This window comes from Nothobranchius furzeri, chromosome 2 (assembly GCF_043380555.1).
Source record: "Nothobranchius furzeri strain GRZ-AD chromosome 2, NfurGRZ-RIMD1, whole genome shotgun sequence".
Classification (NCBI taxonomy): domain Eukaryota; kingdom Metazoa; phylum Chordata; class Actinopteri; order Cyprinodontiformes; family Nothobranchiidae; genus Nothobranchius; species Nothobranchius furzeri.
Window position 1 is genome coordinate 52,605,506 of NC_091742.1, and position 20,311 is coordinate 52,625,816.

Genomic DNA, 20,311 nt, shown 5'->3' on the forward strand with positions numbered 1-20,311 from the left:
TGGCCGTGGAACACTGGACCAGCTCTATACCCTTAGGGGGATCCTGGAGGGTGCGTGGGACTTAGCCCAACCAGTCTACATGTGTTTTGTGGATTTAGAGAAGGCGTTTGACCGTGTCCCTCGGGGGGGCCTGTGGGGGGTACTCTGGGAGTATGGGGTACCAGGCCCTCTGATACGGGCTGTTAAGTCCCTGTATGACCGGTGTCAGAGCTTGGTCCGCATTACCGGCAGTAAGTCGGGCTTGTTTCCGGTGAGAGTTGGACTCCACCAAGGCTGCCCTTTGTCACCGATTCTGTTCATAACCTTTATGGACAGGATTTCTAGGAGCAGCTAAGGTGTGAAGGGCATCCGTTTTGGTGGCCTGAGGATCAGGTCTCTGCTTTTTGCAGATGATGTGGTCCTGTTGGCTTCATCAGAGCGTGATCTCCAGCTTTCGCTGGAGCGGTTCGCAGCCGAGTGCGAAGCAGCTGGGATGAGAATCAGCTCCTCTAAATCTGAGACCATGGTCTTGATTCGGAAAAGAATAGAATGCCTTCTCCGGGTCAGGGATGAGGTCCTGCCCCAAGTGGAGGAGTTTAAGTATCTCGGGGTTGAGTGAGGGAAAACTTGAGCGTGAGATCGATAAGCGGATTGGTGCTGCATCTGCAGTGAGAACCGAGTCAGAAGGCGAAGCTTTCGATTTAGCGGTCGATCTACGTTCCTACCCTCACCTATGGTCATGAGCTTTGGGTAGAGACCGAAAAAATGAGATTGTGAATGGACAAAAAGGAAGTTCAGCATCTTATGTTTCTGTTACGTAACTAAAACTTCCGCTTTGGCTCAGTTCACAGATTCAGTGTTGGAGTTTTACCAGGGACCAAGTTAGAGAGAGGAGATGCAACTCTTCATCTGTGTAACAACCTTCTGGCCCTCTCCCGGGACTTCCCTCCCGTCATCATCGGCCACTGGAACCTGCCGGACCTACGCCGATACGGACCGGTGCCAAATGGATTTGTGTTCGAAGGTGGAACAAGATGTGGTTACTGTACGTTTGTCGATTGTAATGTTTCACCACGCACATTCTTCATTTAGATTATTTTGGTCCCACTCAGTTGGCCTTCAAAGCAACACTGGTTGAAAGTGTAATTACAACTGTAACCTGCTGTAGTCAGCGCTGACAATGAGCTAACGCTAACATGAGCCAACTGATATTAAAATAAGCCATGAAGTAAAAAGATCCACACATATTATGTACAAGTCCAGCAGCAACAAAGCCAGGTCACCATCAGTCCATGCATTTGTAGCCTCCTTAAGGCCCGGAACACACCAGACATGGAAGCGCGATGATGCGCCACGAAGCGCAGTGGAACAACGAGTGCTTCTAATCGGTGCCCTTGTTAACCTGTGCTCTTGGTCACATCAGCTGCGAAGCGCCACAAAGGCTCTCGCTGTGCAGTGATCGTTTCGGCATGAGCGCTAATTTTTTTGTGAGCCGTGAGTGAACCACGTCAATTCTGGCAGGAAGTCAAACCATAACAGAAGAGGCAGGCCGGTACATTTAACAAAATAAAGAAAATTTTCAAAATAAAACACTGCAATTAATAAATGTGATCATTTTTGTGCATCTAAACAGACTAGACAAATGAAAACGAACACACACACACACACACACGTTGGAAAACGGTAGGCGTTAGCAGAAGTGCTCGTTGAAAATTCTCGCCTAATGTGAACAGAGGAGGAGCGGACAGCGCACACATTTCGTGACTGATCCACTTCGTGGCGCTTAGCAGCTGGTGTGTTCCGCGCTTTAGCTCTCTTAAACTAGCGTAGGCGGTGCCGATGTTCACTTTGGTTTAAGCTCTTTGTTTTGCCTTTAAAGACATCACTCTCCTACTTTTACACCCAGGTTCCACCACGATGCCAACAGAAAAACAGAATTTTTCTTCTTCTTGTGCTTTATATTGGGCAAGCTAACTGCAAGCCTTTATATGAACTAACGCCACTGTAACGAGCCAACAGGTGTAGAGGCAGTAGAGAGCTCAGCTCCCACTAATGTTCCTAACTGAACCACAAACCCGTTAGATGCGGTTTCTGGTCAGCAGAGGGTTGTCCCATCTGACGTTGCTTGTTTTTACCTCAAGAAACACTGAAACCAGTTTGAAAGCAATAGCTTAAAAAATTAAAGTAAGACCTATTTTACAGAATCATTAATGTTTTTCAGACATAACGTCCTGATTTTAATACCCAGAGGAGATGGATCACACTGGCTCCATTCCTTTAGGGCTTTTCTTCTTTACTAACAGTATGGTTCTGTTGGAGGTGGAGTCAGGATTCTGATCAAGCTGTTAAAGTTTCAAGTAATCATTCGTCAAATCTGACTAAAAATCATGATTCATGGAACAGAACAAAGTATATTTACTGCACTTTTTGTTGAAGTGATTCTGTTATCGACGCCTCGAGGATAAGGATATTACATCTAGGTATTATTTTATCACTATTTATTATTTTTTTGTCACTTCTCCTCTCAAACACCTGGCCTCCCTCAGGAGAGGTGCAGAGATTCAGAAGACAAAGTTGGGTTTTATAGTTGCCAGCACTTTTAGCATGTACAGATGTCTTTATAAGCCAGAATTTAGAGTTGGCTGTGATGGGAACCTTTATTGGATTATAAATAACACCAGTACACTCTAGCTGTTTTTAATGTTCTAGTGAGTGAATGTTAGTTTTCTCTCTCACAATCAAGTCTTTAAATCAGAGTTTAGGTCAAAATGATGTGTTCAGTTTGCCAGATTGAGCCTCTCAGCACTAAATCATGTGGCCTAGATCAGTAAAAAGCATTAAAGCCATCATTTGAAGTTGCACCGATTACAGCTTTTTGGACCGGTTTCCAGTTCCTGATTTCTGTGAAGCTCTGATGTGTCAATATCTCTGTTTTCAAGTTTTAATTTATTTCAGAAAAATACAAATGACAGCATAGATCAAACTTGTTCCAAGCCCCCAGAGCTGCGCTTTACCATTAGAAAAAAAAAAAGCCCAGTATATATTTTTAATGAACTTGTTCTGTGTTCAACAAAACGCTCAAAATATTAAAATATGAACGTATCTATTTTCAACTGTCTACAAATATGAGTCAGCAGCCAGAAAAGAAACCAGTCTGACTTTAGAGTTTTTTTTATTGATTAATGAATGAAAACAGCAATAGTCAAGAACACAACTCCAAATGAGTTGTCTGTTTCAGGATCAGCTGATGCTAGCTGTGTTGCGTTCACTGATTATGGGTGGAAAATATTGGTTTTGCTGAGGAATTGGTGCATTTTTTTTGTTTAAGTGGCACTCATAATATTAATAATCAGCTGTTTGAATAATGAAAAATCAAAAAGATTTTAATAAATGAGCTAATTAGCTGCTAATCAGCCCAGGAACTCATTTGCATCCAAACTGATCAGCACTTGACTTTTTGGTGCAGTTTGAAAATGTAACAACAGGTTTTATTTTTCACATTTAAAAGTGAAAACTGCTCAGAATATTCTAGTAGTGACGGAACCGCACACGGCACCCTGGAGCAACGCTCGCCAAAATCGCTAACAGGAAAATGTGTTTGGCTGCTAGGAGAGCTGCGGCCCCTGTGAAGGCTGGAGCTAACTTACACTTCCCACCGACTGATCCAAAGAGGCTCTGTTACTTTGCTTGGCGACTGTGTTTTTGTCACTTGCCGGCGCGGAAACCAGACGGAGCCACTTGTTGTTTTCTGTTCAACACAAACTCGTGTGGCCCAAACAAGCCCCGGCCACCTGTGCTCTTGTTTCCCTGTGTGGGCTTTTATTTATTTATTTGTTCTCTAACATTTTTATTTCACCTGATGTTTTTTGTCTGCTTTTCAAAAGTATGAGAATGCTTTTTCTAGTGGAGACTCATCTTAATTACCACCAAGAAGCTTGTAAAGGTTTGGTTTGAGCTTCTGCAGACATCTGAGCAGACTCTGTTCTTGACCTTTGACCCCACTCCCAGCCAGGGCAGCGTTAGGATTGAGACTCATGTGGGTGGTCTGAAGGCGACCCCTTTGTTGTTGACACCTTGTAGTGGACGAGCAGCTGTATTGTTACAGGAAGCTCCAGACACGTCTGGAGCGAATGACCTCTGACCTTTTCTTTATTAAGTTTTCTTTGAGACTCCAGATTGAAAGGCAAGGGATTGTTTCACGACTGAATTTAGCAGCAGCGTGAAAACAGCAGCTGGTGATGCCTCGGGACATTTTTAGAACAGCAGCCACACGTTTTAACCAGACTTTACTGATTCAATTGGAATTTCATTTGGAAGCTCCCAATCCACATTCACTGATTATCATGTATCACATACGTGAAAGAACGGTAAATAAAAACAAAACACAACAACAAGGCTTATATGTAGTCCACGTTCAGCAGCCTGATAGCAAAGGGGTTGAGACCCTGCTGTGTAGGGGTGCACATTGGCAACGCGATATTTATCACAGTACACGGAGACGAAACGTTATACAATACGATGTACTTTCACTGGCCACTTTATTGGGTACACCTTGCTAGTACCGGGTTGAACCCCCTTTTACCTTCAGAATCGCCTTAATCCTTTGTGGCATAGCTTCAACAAGGCACTGGAAACATTCCTCAGAGGTTTTGGTCCATATTGACATGATAGCATCACACAGTTGCTGTAGATTTGTCGGCTCCACGTTCATGATGCAAATCACCTGTTCCACCGCATCCCAAAGGTCATCTATTGGATATAGATGTGGTGAGTGTGGAGGGCATTAGATTACAGTGAACTCATCGTCATGTTCAAGAAACCAGTCCGACATGATTCCAGCTTTAGGACATGGTGCATTTTCCTGCTGGAGGTAGCCATCAGAAGATGGTACACTGTGGTCATAAAAGGATGGACATGGTCTGCAATGCTCGGGTAGGCTGTGACGTTGCAACGATGATCAATTAGTACTAAGGGGCCAAAAGCATGCCAAGAAAATGTCCCCCACCCCATTACACCACCACCAGCAGCCTGAACCGTTGATACAAGGCAGGATGGATCCATGCTTTCACGTTGTTGACGCCAAATTGTGACCCTACCATAGACGTAATTTTGGGGGAGGGGGGACAGGGGGGACACGTCCCCCCCACTTTTTCCAAAGTCAAGTTTTGACCCCTGCACTCTTTACCGTCCAAAAACAATATTATGTTATATTAAATAGATACTGGTTGAGTACTAGAACTAAGTGGGAAACAACCGTTTGTGTTGAAGCCCATTTCCCATTAGAACGCACTGTAAATAACGTGTAATGTGCAGGAGTCACGTTTAACAGAATAAAATAGAGTTTCAGTTTATGCAACAAAAGCACAGATTATAGCAGCAGAACACAAATATATATATTTTAGAGTAAAGAATCAGGGCACATGTGAAGTTTTAATTTAGTTGTTTTACACTTTTACATCAGTAGGCGCCCAACCTGACCCACTTTTAGTGTTTAGCATGAATTGGGCGGTGGCCTGGGATGGTTTCAAAATTCCCGGCCTGAATCAATGTCCCAATTTTTATAACCCCAGTTGCTCAGTAGATTGTGTTTAATTGACTAAATTATGATAAGATTGAATTATTATGGGATAAATTAGGTTACTTTTATTATAAACTGGACTAAATATAAAGTACAGCATCAGTATCAGTGAAATTTTAGATCTTTTTCAGAAAAGTGGTTCCTTGAACCTGTTTTAACACGAATGACTTGTACGAAGTCTCAAGGAGCTGTTGCCATGGTTTCTCCCGAGTTTTTCTCTTTTTGCTTGAACCTTTTGGGCATCACAGTGGTGACGCTGTTTCCCCAAACCGACGAGAGCAAAAGCCGAAGGTCTTTTAGTGGAATAAATCTGATTTACTGGCTTTGATTACACACTTTCTCTTAGCTTCACATTTACAGTAACTAAACATCTAAGTAGTGAATCCAAACTAAATCCAGACAGCTGCATTTCTAAATAACACCAGACTAATGTGGTTATTCAACACAGTCTGGCTGTCTGTCCAAAAAAGTGACCTTTCAAGCTCCAATGGTAGTTTGTTACATAACATTTTATCTACTTGGTATACGTATTGTTATTATTATTATTATTATTGTTGTTGTGATAGTCATGTTTACTGCCTCTTAAACAGTCTGGGATAACGAGGTTTGCTTTCTGCAGGGGCTGGTGTTTTTCTGTTGGCTTCTGCAGAGAGCGAGCAAATCAGCTTTCTGTTCGACTGCATCGTCAGAGGCGTCTCTCCTAGCAGAGGCCCGTTTGGACTGCAGCCTGTTTTGCCAGGTCAGTACCAGAAGTCTGTCATGCTGCTTTGCGGGTAAAAGCTTACATTCTAAACTACAATTTCCAGTGTTGAAGCCTTTAAAGGCATACTTTGCAACTTTTTAATATTTTAAAATCCTTCTCTTGAGGATGGGTACCTTGACATTTGAATCGATTCGTTACTAATTCCCGGTACCTAGGAATCGATACCGGTACTTAACGGTACCAATTTTGGATACTTTTGAGTTTTTAATATTTTAATTGTCTTTTATAATTAAATATATATTTTTCTCTATATATAACAATATTTGATAAATATCACGATAAATAACATTCAACTGTTTGTATTTTAACATCGTCCTTGTAGTTTTATAAGCTGATAATTAAACTGAAGCAAACATCTTTACTGTGAACTAAATTTACTGTGTGCCTTCATTCCTTTTGCCATCCTTTTTCATTTGATTTTTCCTACTGGGAAGTTAGAATTTCCGAGGAGAAAGCGAACGCACCATTAGCTGATAACAATGGTGGCAATGGAAGCTAACATATCAAGCTAACGTTATCTTAAACAGTTTATTTAGCTGCTGGAGCATTTTCCTTATTTCTCTCTTTCTGTTCAGTCATCTTAAAGTAACACTGAGCAGTCTCCTGAGCCTCCACCCTACTGGTTTAAAGTGGAATTACCACTGTCATAAACAACCCTGCAGCAGTCTGCTGTAGCTAACGCTAGCAACGAGCTAACAGGAACATGAGCCAACTAATACTTAAATAAACCACAAAGTAAAAAGCTCCACACTGTTGGACAATATATATATATATAAAGTCCAGTAGCAACAAAGCTAGGTCATTATCAGTCTGTGACTTTGTAGCCTCCATTAGCTCTCTCATACTAGTGTAGGCTGCGCCTATTTTCACTCAGATTTAGCTCTTTGATTCGCCTCCAAAGACATTAGTCACTGACTTATTTCCAGGCTCTGCCATGATGCCAATAAATAGGCAAACGTCTTCTTTTTTCTCTTGTGCTTTATATTGACGATTGGCGAACTGAAAATGCTAACCGCTAGCATTAGTGCTAACAGTCTTAAAGCAGGTAAAGAACCCCTGGTACACCTACCTGCTCCACAAAACTGTCAACTGTGGTATCTGGTCAGCAAAGGGCTGCAGAGTGGTGTCATACTGGTCAAGTTTCTAACCCAGCAACCCCTTAGCTCTAGCTTAAAGTTTAGAAACCATTGTTACTTTACTGCTGACAACACGCTCCATGTGTTTTACTCATTATCATATCAAATCATATTGTGACTTGATCCTGAGATGTTGATACATTTTCTAACATTTAATATCTTTAGTTTCCTTTGAGGGTCTGAATGTTGGTGCTGTTGACTCACAGTAAGAAGGTTGTAGGTTTGAATCCCTGCTGCGGCTTTTCTGCATGGAGTTAGCATGTTCTACTCATGCATGCATGAGTTCTCTCTCATAGACCAAAACATGCATGTTAGGTTAAATTTGAGACTAAATTGTCCCTAGGTGTGAGTGTGTGTGTGTGTGTGTGTGTGTGTGTGTGTGTGTGTGTGTGTGTGTGTGTGTGTGTGTGTGTGTGTGTGTGTCTGTGTGTCTGTGTGTGTGTGTGTGTGTCTGTGTGTGTGTGTGTGTGTGTGTGTGTGTTTGTGTGTGTGTTTGTGTTTGTGTGTCCCTATGATGGACTGGAGAGCTGTCCAGGGTGTCTCACGCTTCTCGCCTGATGACTGCTGGACTTTGACCCCAGCTCCATGCGAGTCTACGGGGAAAAAGTGGTTTAGATTAGGATTTTTGCACACCCGGAACCTTTTACACCAACTATTAAAAATTGGGAGTCAGTCTGATTCGTTATGCATTGATTACAGATTCTAGTTGAAGGACTGCCATCCTGCCTTTGAACTGATTCAGGGTCAAACTCATATGAAAACATTTGGATTGTGAAAAGACAGCTATTGTCCTTAAACACAGGTAGTTCTCATTCAGCTCCGCCAAGCGGACATCCTGACATGATTCCTGAAAGATCCGGTGGCTGATAGCTTTTCATATAAAAAAAAAATGCTCTGGGAAGGGTTTCTGATAAGCAGTGACCTTCATGACGTGCTTGTGTATGACACAGTGCAGCTTTTAACAGGGACAAGCATAGGTATATCTAACAAGACTTGACAGTAGATTTTTGGAGTACCTGATTACCAAGTGTGTGCTGGTTAAAACTGGTGCATATATGTGGTGGTATATATCACAACACGATATATATGCAACACAAAAACACACATAATATTTACATTTTTAAGACAGAATTTATTTGGGAAACTAAGGCCACACGCTTCCAAGACACATCCAGTGTCATCACGAGATCTTGTTCTGTCATGATGAAGGCGGCAAAAACCGCTGCCACCTCGCAGTCGGAGTCTGAATTGCACCACACAAAAGAAAAACAGTAAACGTGCATCCATTCTCATTAAAAACTGTCTATACACCGTTTTAAAATATCAATTCAGTATCACAAAATGAAATATCGTAATATGATTTTAAATCCCTATCGATTACTATCTGCTTTTTCCTGCTTGGTAATCACTAAATATGCACAAACATGTCTGAAAGCCAATATATTGTCTGACTTGCCAGCATACCTGTAGTTTTGACGAAGGTTGTCTACTCTTAATTAAAATATCTGATTTTCAGCTCTACCTCCCTAAACTTTAGTTTTTCAAGAACTTCCTAGAAGTTTTTGTTCTTTTACAGGAGAGAGTTGAGTTGGCAGCTGTAGGGCTTGTGTATATTATGGGGTTCACACATCTTGCCAGGTTGAGCTCTTACTCCTGTTATTGCAGTGGTAGAGGGAATAAATAGCAGAGAGGATGTCAAAAAGGAGCCCCGGGTCAAAGTCACAGTTCACATGAGCAGAGAAGCCGAAGCCTCCTAATCGCTCTGAGAATGTGTGTAACCTCAGCCCCAGGATTCCTCGTCTGATCGGTCATCTGCTCAACTCTCCCCTCTGTGTTTTGTTATTTTCTCTTCACTTTCACTGTCTCTTTCTCCATGTAGTACCCACAGTAATGTTAGATGATGTGATGTTTTATTAACATTGGACAAAAACAAATTCAATTAAAAAAACATTTTATAAAAATGATGGGGGAGCAGTACCTCAACAGTTTGAGCGAGTTGTCCAGTAATCGGAAGGTTGCAGGTTCGATCCCGGCTCCGGACAGAGAATTCTGCTGTTGTGTCCTTGGGCAAGACACTTAACCCACCTTGCCTGCTGGTGGTGGTCGGAGGGACCGGTGGCGCCTGTGCTCGGCAGCCTCGCCTTTGTCAGTGCGCCCCAGGGCAGCTGTGGCTACATCGTAGCTCATCCCCACCAGTGTGTGAATGTGTGTGTGTGAATGGATGAATGATACACTGTAGTGTAAAGCGCCTTGGAGTCCTTACTCTGAGAGGCGCTTTACAAGTGCAGGTCATTTATCATTTATCATTATCATATTTCAGGCCTTAAAGGGACTTTACGGAGTTTTGAATTTTTATGCTCGCAATTGCCCCCTCAGGCCAAAAGCGTAACGGCAGCTTCAATAGTAAGCTCGCATGCTGTACGTGCACACTCCTTAACGAAAATAACAGCTGAGACAGTCAGCTCCGTGTGCGTGTGTGGCCCGGAGGACAGGAGAACGCACAGCTAATTAATTAAATAATTTGGTTCTGTACCTTTCTCTTCAGCACAGCCAACAAAGGTTTAGGATGGGTCAGTCCGCCAGCTTCAAAGAGCTTCCCTTCCCTTGCTTGAAAAATTGTTACAAAATGAAAGTTGAACCCACATCTTTTTTTATCTGTGAATTCAATGCCGTTTGGCGAGTCTCAAATAAAATGTTGGGCATCTTACTGTAAAAAACTATACCATTAATGTAATAAATAAACTCTAAATAAATTTTATTCACATCAAGATTCAAACCCGGATCATCCGAATGGGAGTCCGTCGTCTTTCTAGGTGAGCTAAAGCGCCAGTAACATATTTTGTATCCATAGCTTTTATATCCGTGATGACAGCTGAAACAACGTTCAAAGAACGGTTCAGAGCAAAAATGGCTATTTTGTTGCTAATTTGCAGGAAATATCTAGAAGGAAGTAGCTAATGGTCCTCAGAAATGTAGCTAGGTTCATCACTAGGCGTTAGGAACAGCGACAAAGTCGCTGAGTTGGCACTACCTCTCTCTCTGCTGCTAAAGCTATGGATAGCAAATGCTACGGGCGATGCCTGTGCGTGAACGCGCATGAAGCAGCCTGCTCGACTCGAGCATCTCTCTTTTTCTGTGATTTTACAGAAAAAACAGGCAATCACAGTAAAAATGCCAGGGCTCATTCTACAGGACCAGGGCATTGCAGGAGAATGTAAGAAGAAGACATTCATTATTTCTATACATGTTTTGGCTGTCAAACTTCCATCATGCCCCTTTAAGGACAGTGGTGGATTTAGCTATTTGGGGGCCCAAGGTGAACACAGACATGGGGCCCCTTACACAAAATATTCAACAATCTTATCTTTAACTGGATTTGCGAAACTCTCCCCTCTTCTGACATGAGTTATTTTCACTTTTTATTAGTCCTCCTCTTTTTTTCCTGTATTTCCCTCTCTTTGAGTGCCTTCAATATTTGCTCTGCTTTCTTCTTCCTGTCAGTGCTGCATCTTTCTCTTATTGGAGCCACTAGGATAACTCCATTTCATGCTTCATGTTTTGACTTCTGCTTTGAGTTTGTTACGAACGCTCCCGCCTCTCTTCTTCTTTTTCTGCTTTCTCTTCTTCTTATTTGTGGTCTTATGGCACTTGGCAGACAACAATTTGGTGCATTACTGCCACCAACTGGATTGGAGTGGAATGACTACCAATCACTTCCTGTTTGTGCATCAGCGTCTTAAAGGAATAGTCCATTGTGGCATTAAAAGAGGGGTACCAGCAGTCAGGGATGGGGGGGGGGGGGGGGGGCAACATACGGGGGCCCCAGGCGCCCGCCAACCTATGCCTAATGGTAAAACCACCACTGCTTTAAGCCTGATTTATGCTTCTCTGTCTGCGTCAGTGCAGAGACACGCAACGTCCTTGCGTGCCTGCCGGAGAGCTCCGCAAGGACGGACGGAGTCGAGCTCTCTTTTTTAAACATCCGTCGAACGAGACAGATTACGCAAGCTTGTGATTGGTCAGGACGCCGCTGTTTACAGCTCCGCCAGTGCGCCCTCAAAAACATAAAGAGAACCGAGGATAACTAGTGGCAGACACGGAGAAGCTTGAAGAATACCTCGCGAAAAAACTCTAAAATCATGAACGTTTAATTCCCCGTGACTGTAGGAGTGAAAAGATGCGCAGCAAGCGTTTTATTTGTGGACAGAAATGACAGGAAACATGGGTTTAGGTTTAGAGGTGGCGAGCGCATGAAGTGGAATGAGAGACAAATATGTCCATGTTAAAAAGTCTCTTATATAAAAAAACACAATATAAACACACTATCTTGGACCGATACATGACAGGATACCACAGAACAGCGCTACGCCCTCTGTTGTCCTGCAGGGCAATTGCTTTGCAACACACTCCAGGAGACAGAGAAGTATGAGAGCAAAACGCTCCCGTCAATCCGTGCGTGTCTGTCCCTTGCAGAGCTGACGGAGAAGCATAAACCAGGCTTAAGGAGTTAAAATGAACCTGGCCAGCCAGTCCCATGCTTCCTTATGGGGAAGTTCTCTGTGTAGAATTAAATAGAGGACGAGTCTGGCTGGCCAGGCTCGTTAAAAGAAGAAGACGATCTTTATATAGCGCCCCTCAAGATAAAAACCACAAGGCGCTTCACAAAAACAAAAATAAATGAAAGTATAGAAAGATTTCCACAATGATTAAAATATGTTTAAAATGGAGGTTCTGGTGCTTTAAAGATCAGCAGCTTCTGTTTGAACTCATTCGCTGCCAGCCGATTCCTGATCAGAAAAGCCCTTCGCTGTCACCATTTTTCAGCATTTTTACAGTTTTTTTAAGAGTCACAGAACGTTTCGCTCCATGAATATGTCAACGCCAAAACTACCAAAACAAAGAGTAGACTCACCTCTTACATCAGGAAGAATCAGCGTGTTTGGAGCGTTATTTGTTTTTTCATAATCCGTTCGGCAGAAGCTTTTCCGGTTTGCGCCTCACTTTTTTTTACAACCCAGCCCATAAGGATCTCCTAACACATGGATTTTCTGCTTCCCGATCACTTGACGTGTGACGTATACAGATGAAGATCGGCTTTAGAGCTGAGGTGTTTGTTCACATGGTGCGGGGGCTCATCCGACGCCCACACAGTAAAAAATGAGTGAATGAGAAACTTGTCAGCCCAGGATTTGTATTTAATGTTTTTATGTGTCTTGTGAGGGTTATGCAGTTTTAAATCACCTCATTGCTCTTATTGGTTTGAGGAAAATGTAGTTAGGACTATTTAAGTCTGTTGGAGGGACACAGTTGTGATTGGCTGGGCTGCTTGTTAATGATTCCCTTCTCTGAGCTCTAAATTCGGGCAGACATTGTTGAACACCAAATCAATCAATCAATCAATCAATCAATCAATCAATCAATCCTTTATTAATCCCAGAGGGAAATTAGAGTTTCAGTACACACAATTCAGAGATCAGATATACATGGGCAAGACACATGACAAGAATTGGTGACATACATACATACATTTATTTATTTTTTTGTTGAGAGAGAGAGAGAGAGAGAGAGAGAGAGAGAGAGAGAGAGAGAGAGAGAGAGAGAGAGAGAGAGAGAGAGAGAGAGAGAGAGAGAGAGAGAGAGAGAGAGAGAGAGAGAGAGAGAGAGAGAGAGAGAGAGAGAGAGAGAGAGAGAGAGAGAGAGAGAGAGAGAGAGAGAGAGAGAGAGAGAGAGAGAGAGAGAGAGAGAGAGAGAGAGAGAGAGAGAGAGAGAGAGAGAGAGAGAGAGAGAGAGAGAGAGAGAGAGAGAGAGAGAGAGAGAGAGAGAGAGAGAGAGAGAGAGAGAGAGAGAGAGAGAGAGAGACTAAGGGTTACAGGATGAATGCTGTGTGTGCTTGTCCCTCCTGCTGTAGTACAGTTAATATGGATAAAGTTACTGCTAGCCTGCTTTCTACGAGCTACAAAGCATAGCACTTTCTTTTCTTCATGAAGAGTGATTTGTCACGATTCATTTAATTACAGCGTTCGTGGTGGTTGGAGCACATAAAAAGGTTTTCATGGTCTTGTGGCCCAGGCTCTGCCGTTTCTTTAGCGCAGCGGTTTCCAACCTGTGGTCTGTGTTCCCCCAAAGGGTCCCTACAATTGTGTCTGTGCTGAGGTTGCAAGGTTACAAAGATTATTTTTGTAAAAAATACTTTTGTAAAATACCAATAACACACCCAACAGGCTCTGTATAAAGCTTTTAATGATCACGTTTATTGTACACAACCAATCATTAAAACTCATTCAGTGGTTCATGAGATATTTATAACAAACATAAATCTTATGTTTCAACTCAGGTCCTTTGTGATCTCCTGGTTTATTTTCACAATACTTGAAATGGAGCTAAAAGTCACAACAGGCAGAAGAAGTACAATCAAGGAGAACCGTTAATAAACACCACGAGGAAACCAGATTGTTTGACTCGGTGTGTCTTGAGGGGATTTCTTTGGAGTGAAAGTTGCTGTTTCCACCTAAGGAAACTTGTGAGATGGTTACCATATACTAAACCCACCAAACTGTACAAGTTTTAGTGTTAACCTTGGTGATTCCTGGTACATCAGATCCTGAGCTATCCTAGAGTTATCAGAGGGAATACCGATGGAGCCACAAAGCCGGTGCTATTTATAAAACCCTGTACCAGAGCACAAATACCACACGGCATGACCCTGTTCAAAGGCCCAGTGCAGGAAGATCAAGTGAACATGTGGGATGTTTAATCACACCTTTCATCTGAGAATATTGAGTGTCTCTCTCAGTGAGGCTCTAGACCCATGACTTAGATTTCATTATCCCACAGAGCTTTTTTGTGCTGTAGTTTGTTTGCATCACTTCTGCGTGGTTTAGCTTACGATATTTTCTTTCTGCAGAGCTTAGCTGCAGTCAGACAGATTCAGAGGAGAAGCTGATCCATGAAACCCAGGAGCTGGAGAAGAGACTGAGCATGCTTTCTCGTGGAAGCAGCACAGGTAGATGACAACATCTACCCTATTTCATAACTGATGCCATGAAAATCAGCTATGTCGATGATCTCGTTTGGTTCATTCATGTAATCAATGATTATGTTCACGGCAGTTTCGTCCACATACTACCCATCTGCTGGGGGAGATGACCGCAGCATCTCTGGCTCTTCTGACACTTCAGACACCAGCCAGTCAGACTGCAGCATCGGCAGCCGGTTGACCATTTGGACCGAATGTGCTTCAAACCCTCCCCTAAACGTCAGCCACGTGGGCGCCAAAGCCACGCTACAGATTGTGGATAAGCTCTCCACCAACCAGGGAGGAGGGAGCCGACTTTCAGCCAATCCACCCCGGCAGCTTCTGGAAATCGGCCGTCAGAGTTCATCAGATAGCGGCATCGCTACTGGCAGCCATTCCTCGTGCACCGGCAGCTTCTCCTCATACACAGGCAGCCTGGACATGGCCCCTGCAGAGGACTTTGGGTCTGCTTTCATCCCGCCCTCCCACTTGGCTCAAGACCTGAGCCCATGCACATGCCCCCCTACTGTTCCTGGAAATGATTACCATGTGCCAATGTCGCTTCTGTATCTCTATGACACCCCCAGGAGTGTGATACAGGATGCAGGCGGGGGTATCGCTGACAATGAGCCCTCCGCCTCTACTCAAAACACTCCTGTCTCTTCAGACCTCACAGCAGGGCCAACCAAACAGGGTATAAGTGAAGAAACAACCTCTGAGAAGACCTCAGATCAAACTGACTCTGTAGACTCACAAGGCCTCCCAGAGGACAGGAAAGCAAAAGTGGCGCCCTCTAGTGACTCCTGTCAGACCTGCAGTTCTCTCACTTCTGCCTCCAAGACCGTAGTGACCATGTGCTCAGCATGTGGAGGGTTTAAGGTAAAGGAAACACTTCTGTGTTATTGATGTCTCAATTTTAAATGATGGATTGACCAAATAGCTCTCTCTTATTATTAGAAAGTAGATCCTCTGAGCTCCTCTAGAAGTCTTCTATCTAACCTTGCTGTGAGGCAGCAGCAGCAGCTTGTGTGTGCCGGCTTTATCAGCCGAGTATCATCTGCTCTGTGTGGATTACTGACAGAATGACCTTTGTGGTTTTTGTGCAAGCTGACGGTGATGCCTCTCTGCATTTGGTGGCCGAAAAACTAACAATCCCACGGCCCATCTGTCTAAGTTAGCATGGCAGCCAGTTTAGTTTTAACACTGTCATGAATTAGAGCAAGTTCACACTCTGAGAGCGACTCGCAGCTCTCTCTCACTCATGCTTCTTTACTTTGGCTTAAACATAAACCTGACCGGTGTTTTTTTTTTTTGGCAGTCGGTTTCTATCAAATAAAAAATTAATGTAAATCCTACGTGTGGACACATTAACGGTAAAACCGCCCATTCCCGCCTGGTTTAAAGAGACAATGTGTAGTTTTTACCGTTAATCTCTGGAAAAATCCATCAAAATGTTGCTGAAAATGAATTAAATGATGCCCAGTTGTAGAGAAATATTTGCAGCTTCATAAAATTATTCGGCATTCGTACAAGTCAGGTCTAAAATACAAGTCTCTGGGTGATGCCATATTAGACGCCATGTTTCCTTCTATGGGGAACCTATGGGGACAAAATGCATTTACTGATTTGTAACAAACGGTTACAAAATTTTCACCATTCATAAACATTGTTTTACACATTTACTTTTTCACTCGTTGCCAGTGAAGAAAAGGAGTCTGATGTTCTTGTCATTTTGCTGGAGGTTGTGCTACCAGGGATTTTTGACCCTAATGGGCATCCGTTTTTAAGGGCTACCTCAAACACAAAAATAGCGCTTGCCTGTAATAATTTAGGCTTGTACTGCTCCCTATTGCCAGGTAAAATACACACCATCACTTAAAGTATATTAGAACATCTAAAATAACATTTTTAGAAACGGGCTGTTGGTTTAGTCGTAAACTAACTTAAACAAACTTCTGTGTGGGGGTAAAAATGTTCAGCTCAGCCTTGTTTTTTTGCTTCAGGGACACTCTGTGTTTATTCTAAACTCCTATATAATCTCTACCTAGGTCAGCGAAAACCATCCAACCAATTAGGATTTAAATAGTTCATCACTCTTCCTGTTGGCTTTTTAATGAACAGAATTTGAGTTTATCTGTTTAGCTTCCAGCTATGTTGGATGGACTGCACCAACAGATGTGAAGTACATATAAAAGTTCACTAATTTAGCCACATGCTGTTAAAGGGTTCCAGATTCATGTTTTTGGGCCACTGGAGAAAGCATTTTGAGCCTCTTTGTTGAGGCTCAAAATGGACCAGGAGCCCTGATAAATGGCAAAACACAAACCTATTATAAAGCCCTACGATAGGAAGAGTAGTTTGCCCCGCCCACTAAGTCAGAACATGAATATTAAATGAGCTGTGTGCTAACCCACTCTCACGCGTGGAATAATGCAAAAGTTGACAGCCCTGCAAGATTTATACACCTTTTTGGGCATCTTCTGTTAAAAATTAATTGGTTATAGTTACAAATTACTTTTTTCCAAAAAGTAATTGAGTTAGTAATTCAGGTACCACATTTTAAATGTAACTAGTTACCTACCAAACGTTAATTTTACGTTCTATAATATCTATAATGTCAAAAAAAATTGACCTGAATGATTCGTACTGTCTAGAATGAACACCTCAGATATCTGAAAAGTTCATTCAGTAAGAATGTTCTAATGGATATCTGGAATGGTCATTTCTACTAGGAACAATACAAGTAGATATTTGGAATACATTTCCAGTCTGTTGAATGTATGTAAAAAGGCCACTTTAGGTTTTTCGGAATTCTGAGATATCTCAAACCTACTACTACTAGTTTAGTTGTTGTTATGGAAATCCTAACAATAATTTCTATAGTAACAACATTGCTGTTGATGTCTACGTTTGCAATTTTTGCTAATACAAAAACAATTACTTCCAGTCTAGGATAAAATAAATTATTCTATATAGAAATAGGAATTACAGAACGTTCCAATTGTTGATTAAATGTTAAAACAGCTTGCCATAGTCTTGGTATTGTCTTGCTTGTACTGCATTCACTCATCTCCTCACCTTCCTGAAGCACTTTTTATTTTTCTTTTCTTTCCTCATCTTATACAACTTTGCCCCCACCAACATTTATAGACTCCATATTATTATTGTAATAATTGCCCCAGTTCTTTTGCACGCCCCACCCCCCTCCCTGCTTTCATAGTGATCGGAGATGAGTGTGTGCGGTGCTGTGCACACTCATATCGCCGATCTGCAAACAAACACCCTGATGTGTTGGGTGCTGTGTTCATTTTTGCCATTTGTAATACCGGCTCGGGTGGGATGGTGGGTGCGGGCACAGCCGGTGTAACTCACTCGGGCTCCGGTCTGCCCAAGAACCATTTCATGCGTGACCGACATCACTGTCGCGGCTGTCAGACAGCCTGACAGCCGCTGCGCTTCATTCAACCACATCATAGTAACAGTAACGGTAACGGCGTTGCAAGGACGAGAAAAGTGATTCATTAGATTACTTTGTAATCGACGGTGGAAGAGGACAGGTTTGGTTGTTCATCGTGAATATTTTAAAGAACTTCTCGAGTCATACAACGAAGCTGTAGAAAATGCCAGGTCTTCTTTCTTCAGCAACCTCATATGTCAAAATAAGAATAATCCTAAGGTTTTGTTTGATACCATCTCCAGCATCGTGTCTTCTCCTCCGCAGCAGGCTCAGCTATCTTCAGCTGATGACTGTAACAGATTTCTCCACTTTTTTGCAAACAAGGTGTTGAATCTGAGATCCAGCATTCCACCAGCCCCCAACCCCCCCCCAGGAGGGGAGGCCCCTCAGTGCTCTGAGTCTTTCACCTCCTTCTCCCCAATTACACTAAATGACTTAACCTCAATAATCAGTCAGATGAAACTCTCATCATGCTCATCAGATATCTTAACTCCCTCTGTTTTAGTCGGGTCCCTTGCCTCTATCAGTCCATCTCTGTTGACTATAATCAACAGCTCACTGAGCCAAGGCTGTGTTCCATCTTACTTTAAAAATGCAGTAGTGACTCCTCTCTTAAAGAAACCCAACCTTGACGCCAGCTCCACCAGTAACTTTAGGCCCATTTCTAAGCTACCTTTCATCAGCAAAGTACTTGAGAAGGTTGGGGAAACCCAACTCAGATCCTGGTTTTCTAAGTCAAAGATCTCTGACCCCTTCCAATCTGGCTTTCTGAAGCAGCACTCAACTGAGACTGCTCTAGTAAGGGTGCATAATGACCTCCTGATAGCTGCTGATGCAGGGAAATGCTCTGTCATGGTCCTGCTTGACCTCAGTGCAGCTTTTGACACTGTAGACCACAACGTTCTACTAAACAGGTTAAATGCCCTGGCTGGGATTTCAGGTTCTGCTCTAGACTGGCTCTCTTCTTATCTCACCGACAGAACATTCACAGTGAAGTCCGAAACCTTCTCTTCAGATACTGCCTCTCTAATATGCGGGGTCCCACAAGGTTCAGTTCTAGGGCCTCTACTATTTGCATTCTATATTCTTCCCCTAGCTGGCATCATTCAGTCTTTCCCAGACATCTCCTACCACATCTACGCTGATGATATTCAGCTCTATATGTCCTTTATGCCACACCAGTTGGACAGGCTGGCCACACTTGTACTCTGCCTGACCCAGATCAGTAACTGGCTGTCCAGCAACTTTCTTGTCTTAAATGCTAACAAGACAGAGACCCTGATCGCTGCATCCCCGGAACTTCAGCCAAAAATCGAGCAAGAAATTGCCTCTTTTTGCCCATCAGCCAAGGCCAACATTAGAAACCTAGGAGTTATTTTTAATCCAGCTTTAAGTTTAGACTCACACATCAAAACCATCTCCCGCTCTTGTTTCTTTCAACTGAGAAACATTTCAAAAGTCCGTAAACTGGTTTCTACTGCAGATCTGGAAAAAAAATCCATGCCTTTGTGTCATCACGCTTAGACTACTGTAATGCTCTTTTTACTGGTCTCAGCAAAACCTCCCTCTCACGCCTTCAAGCCATCCAAAATGCAGCAGCCAGACTCCTAACCAAATCCAGCAGACGAGCTCACATCACTCCAGTTTTACAGTCCCTCCACTGGCTCCCGGTAGAATATAGAATACAGTTTAAAGTTTTAGTCCTGACCTATAGAGCTCTTAACAACCAGGCTCCAAGCTACCTATCTGAGCTTTTATCCCCACAGACCACCTCTCGGAACCTTAGATCCACATCTGAAAACCTCCTGGCTGTTCCTCGAACCAGACTGAAAACCAAAGGGGACAGGGCCTTGCAGACTATTGCACCCAGACTTTGGAACAGTCTACCTTCAAATCTCCGTCTCTCTAACACTGTAGAGGTCTTTAAAAATCATCTAAAGACTCACCTTTTCATCCAGGCGTTCCCTCCCTACATGTTTCAAAAAGATGGCTTTGTTCGGGTTCTCACCTTCACTTTGTTTATACTCATGATTTTATTTTCTATTTTATCACTGCTATTGTTTTTCTGAGGTTTTTATTGGTTAGAGGTACAGGTGCTGGCCAGTAAATTAGAATATCATCAAAAGGTTGAAAATATTTCAGTAATTCCATTCAAAACGTGAAACTTGTACATTATATTCATGCAATGCACACAGACCAATGTATTTCCAATGTTCATTACATTTAAATTTGATATTCATAAGTGACAACTAATGAAAACTCCAAATTTGGTATCTCAAAAAATTAGAATATTCTGAAAAGGCTGAATATAGAAGACACCTGCTGCCACTCTAATCAGCTGATTTACTCAAAACACCTGCAAAGGCCTTTAAAAGGTCCCTCA

At 42.7% G+C, this 20,311-nt stretch overlaps 1 protein-coding gene across 4 annotated transcripts in view; it reads left to right on the forward strand.

The window, feature by feature from the left end:
* LOC107377376 (protein Dok-7) overlaps nt 1-20,311 on the forward strand; it is an 81,137-nt gene that overhangs the window by 7,520 nt on the left and 53,306 nt on the right. For all 4 annotated transcript variants that reach the window (XM_054747801.2, XM_070546425.1, XM_070546417.1 and 1 more), the window contains exons 4-7: nt 824-1,024; nt 6,177-6,296; nt 14,361-14,459; nt 14,566-15,350. In XM_054747801.2, the coding sequence (XP_054603776.2) occupies nt 824-1,024; nt 6,177-6,296; nt 14,361-14,459; nt 14,566-15,350 (1,205 nt within the window). The remainder of the gene's footprint in view (nt 1-823; nt 1,025-6,176; nt 6,297-14,360; nt 14,460-14,565; nt 15,351-20,311) is intronic.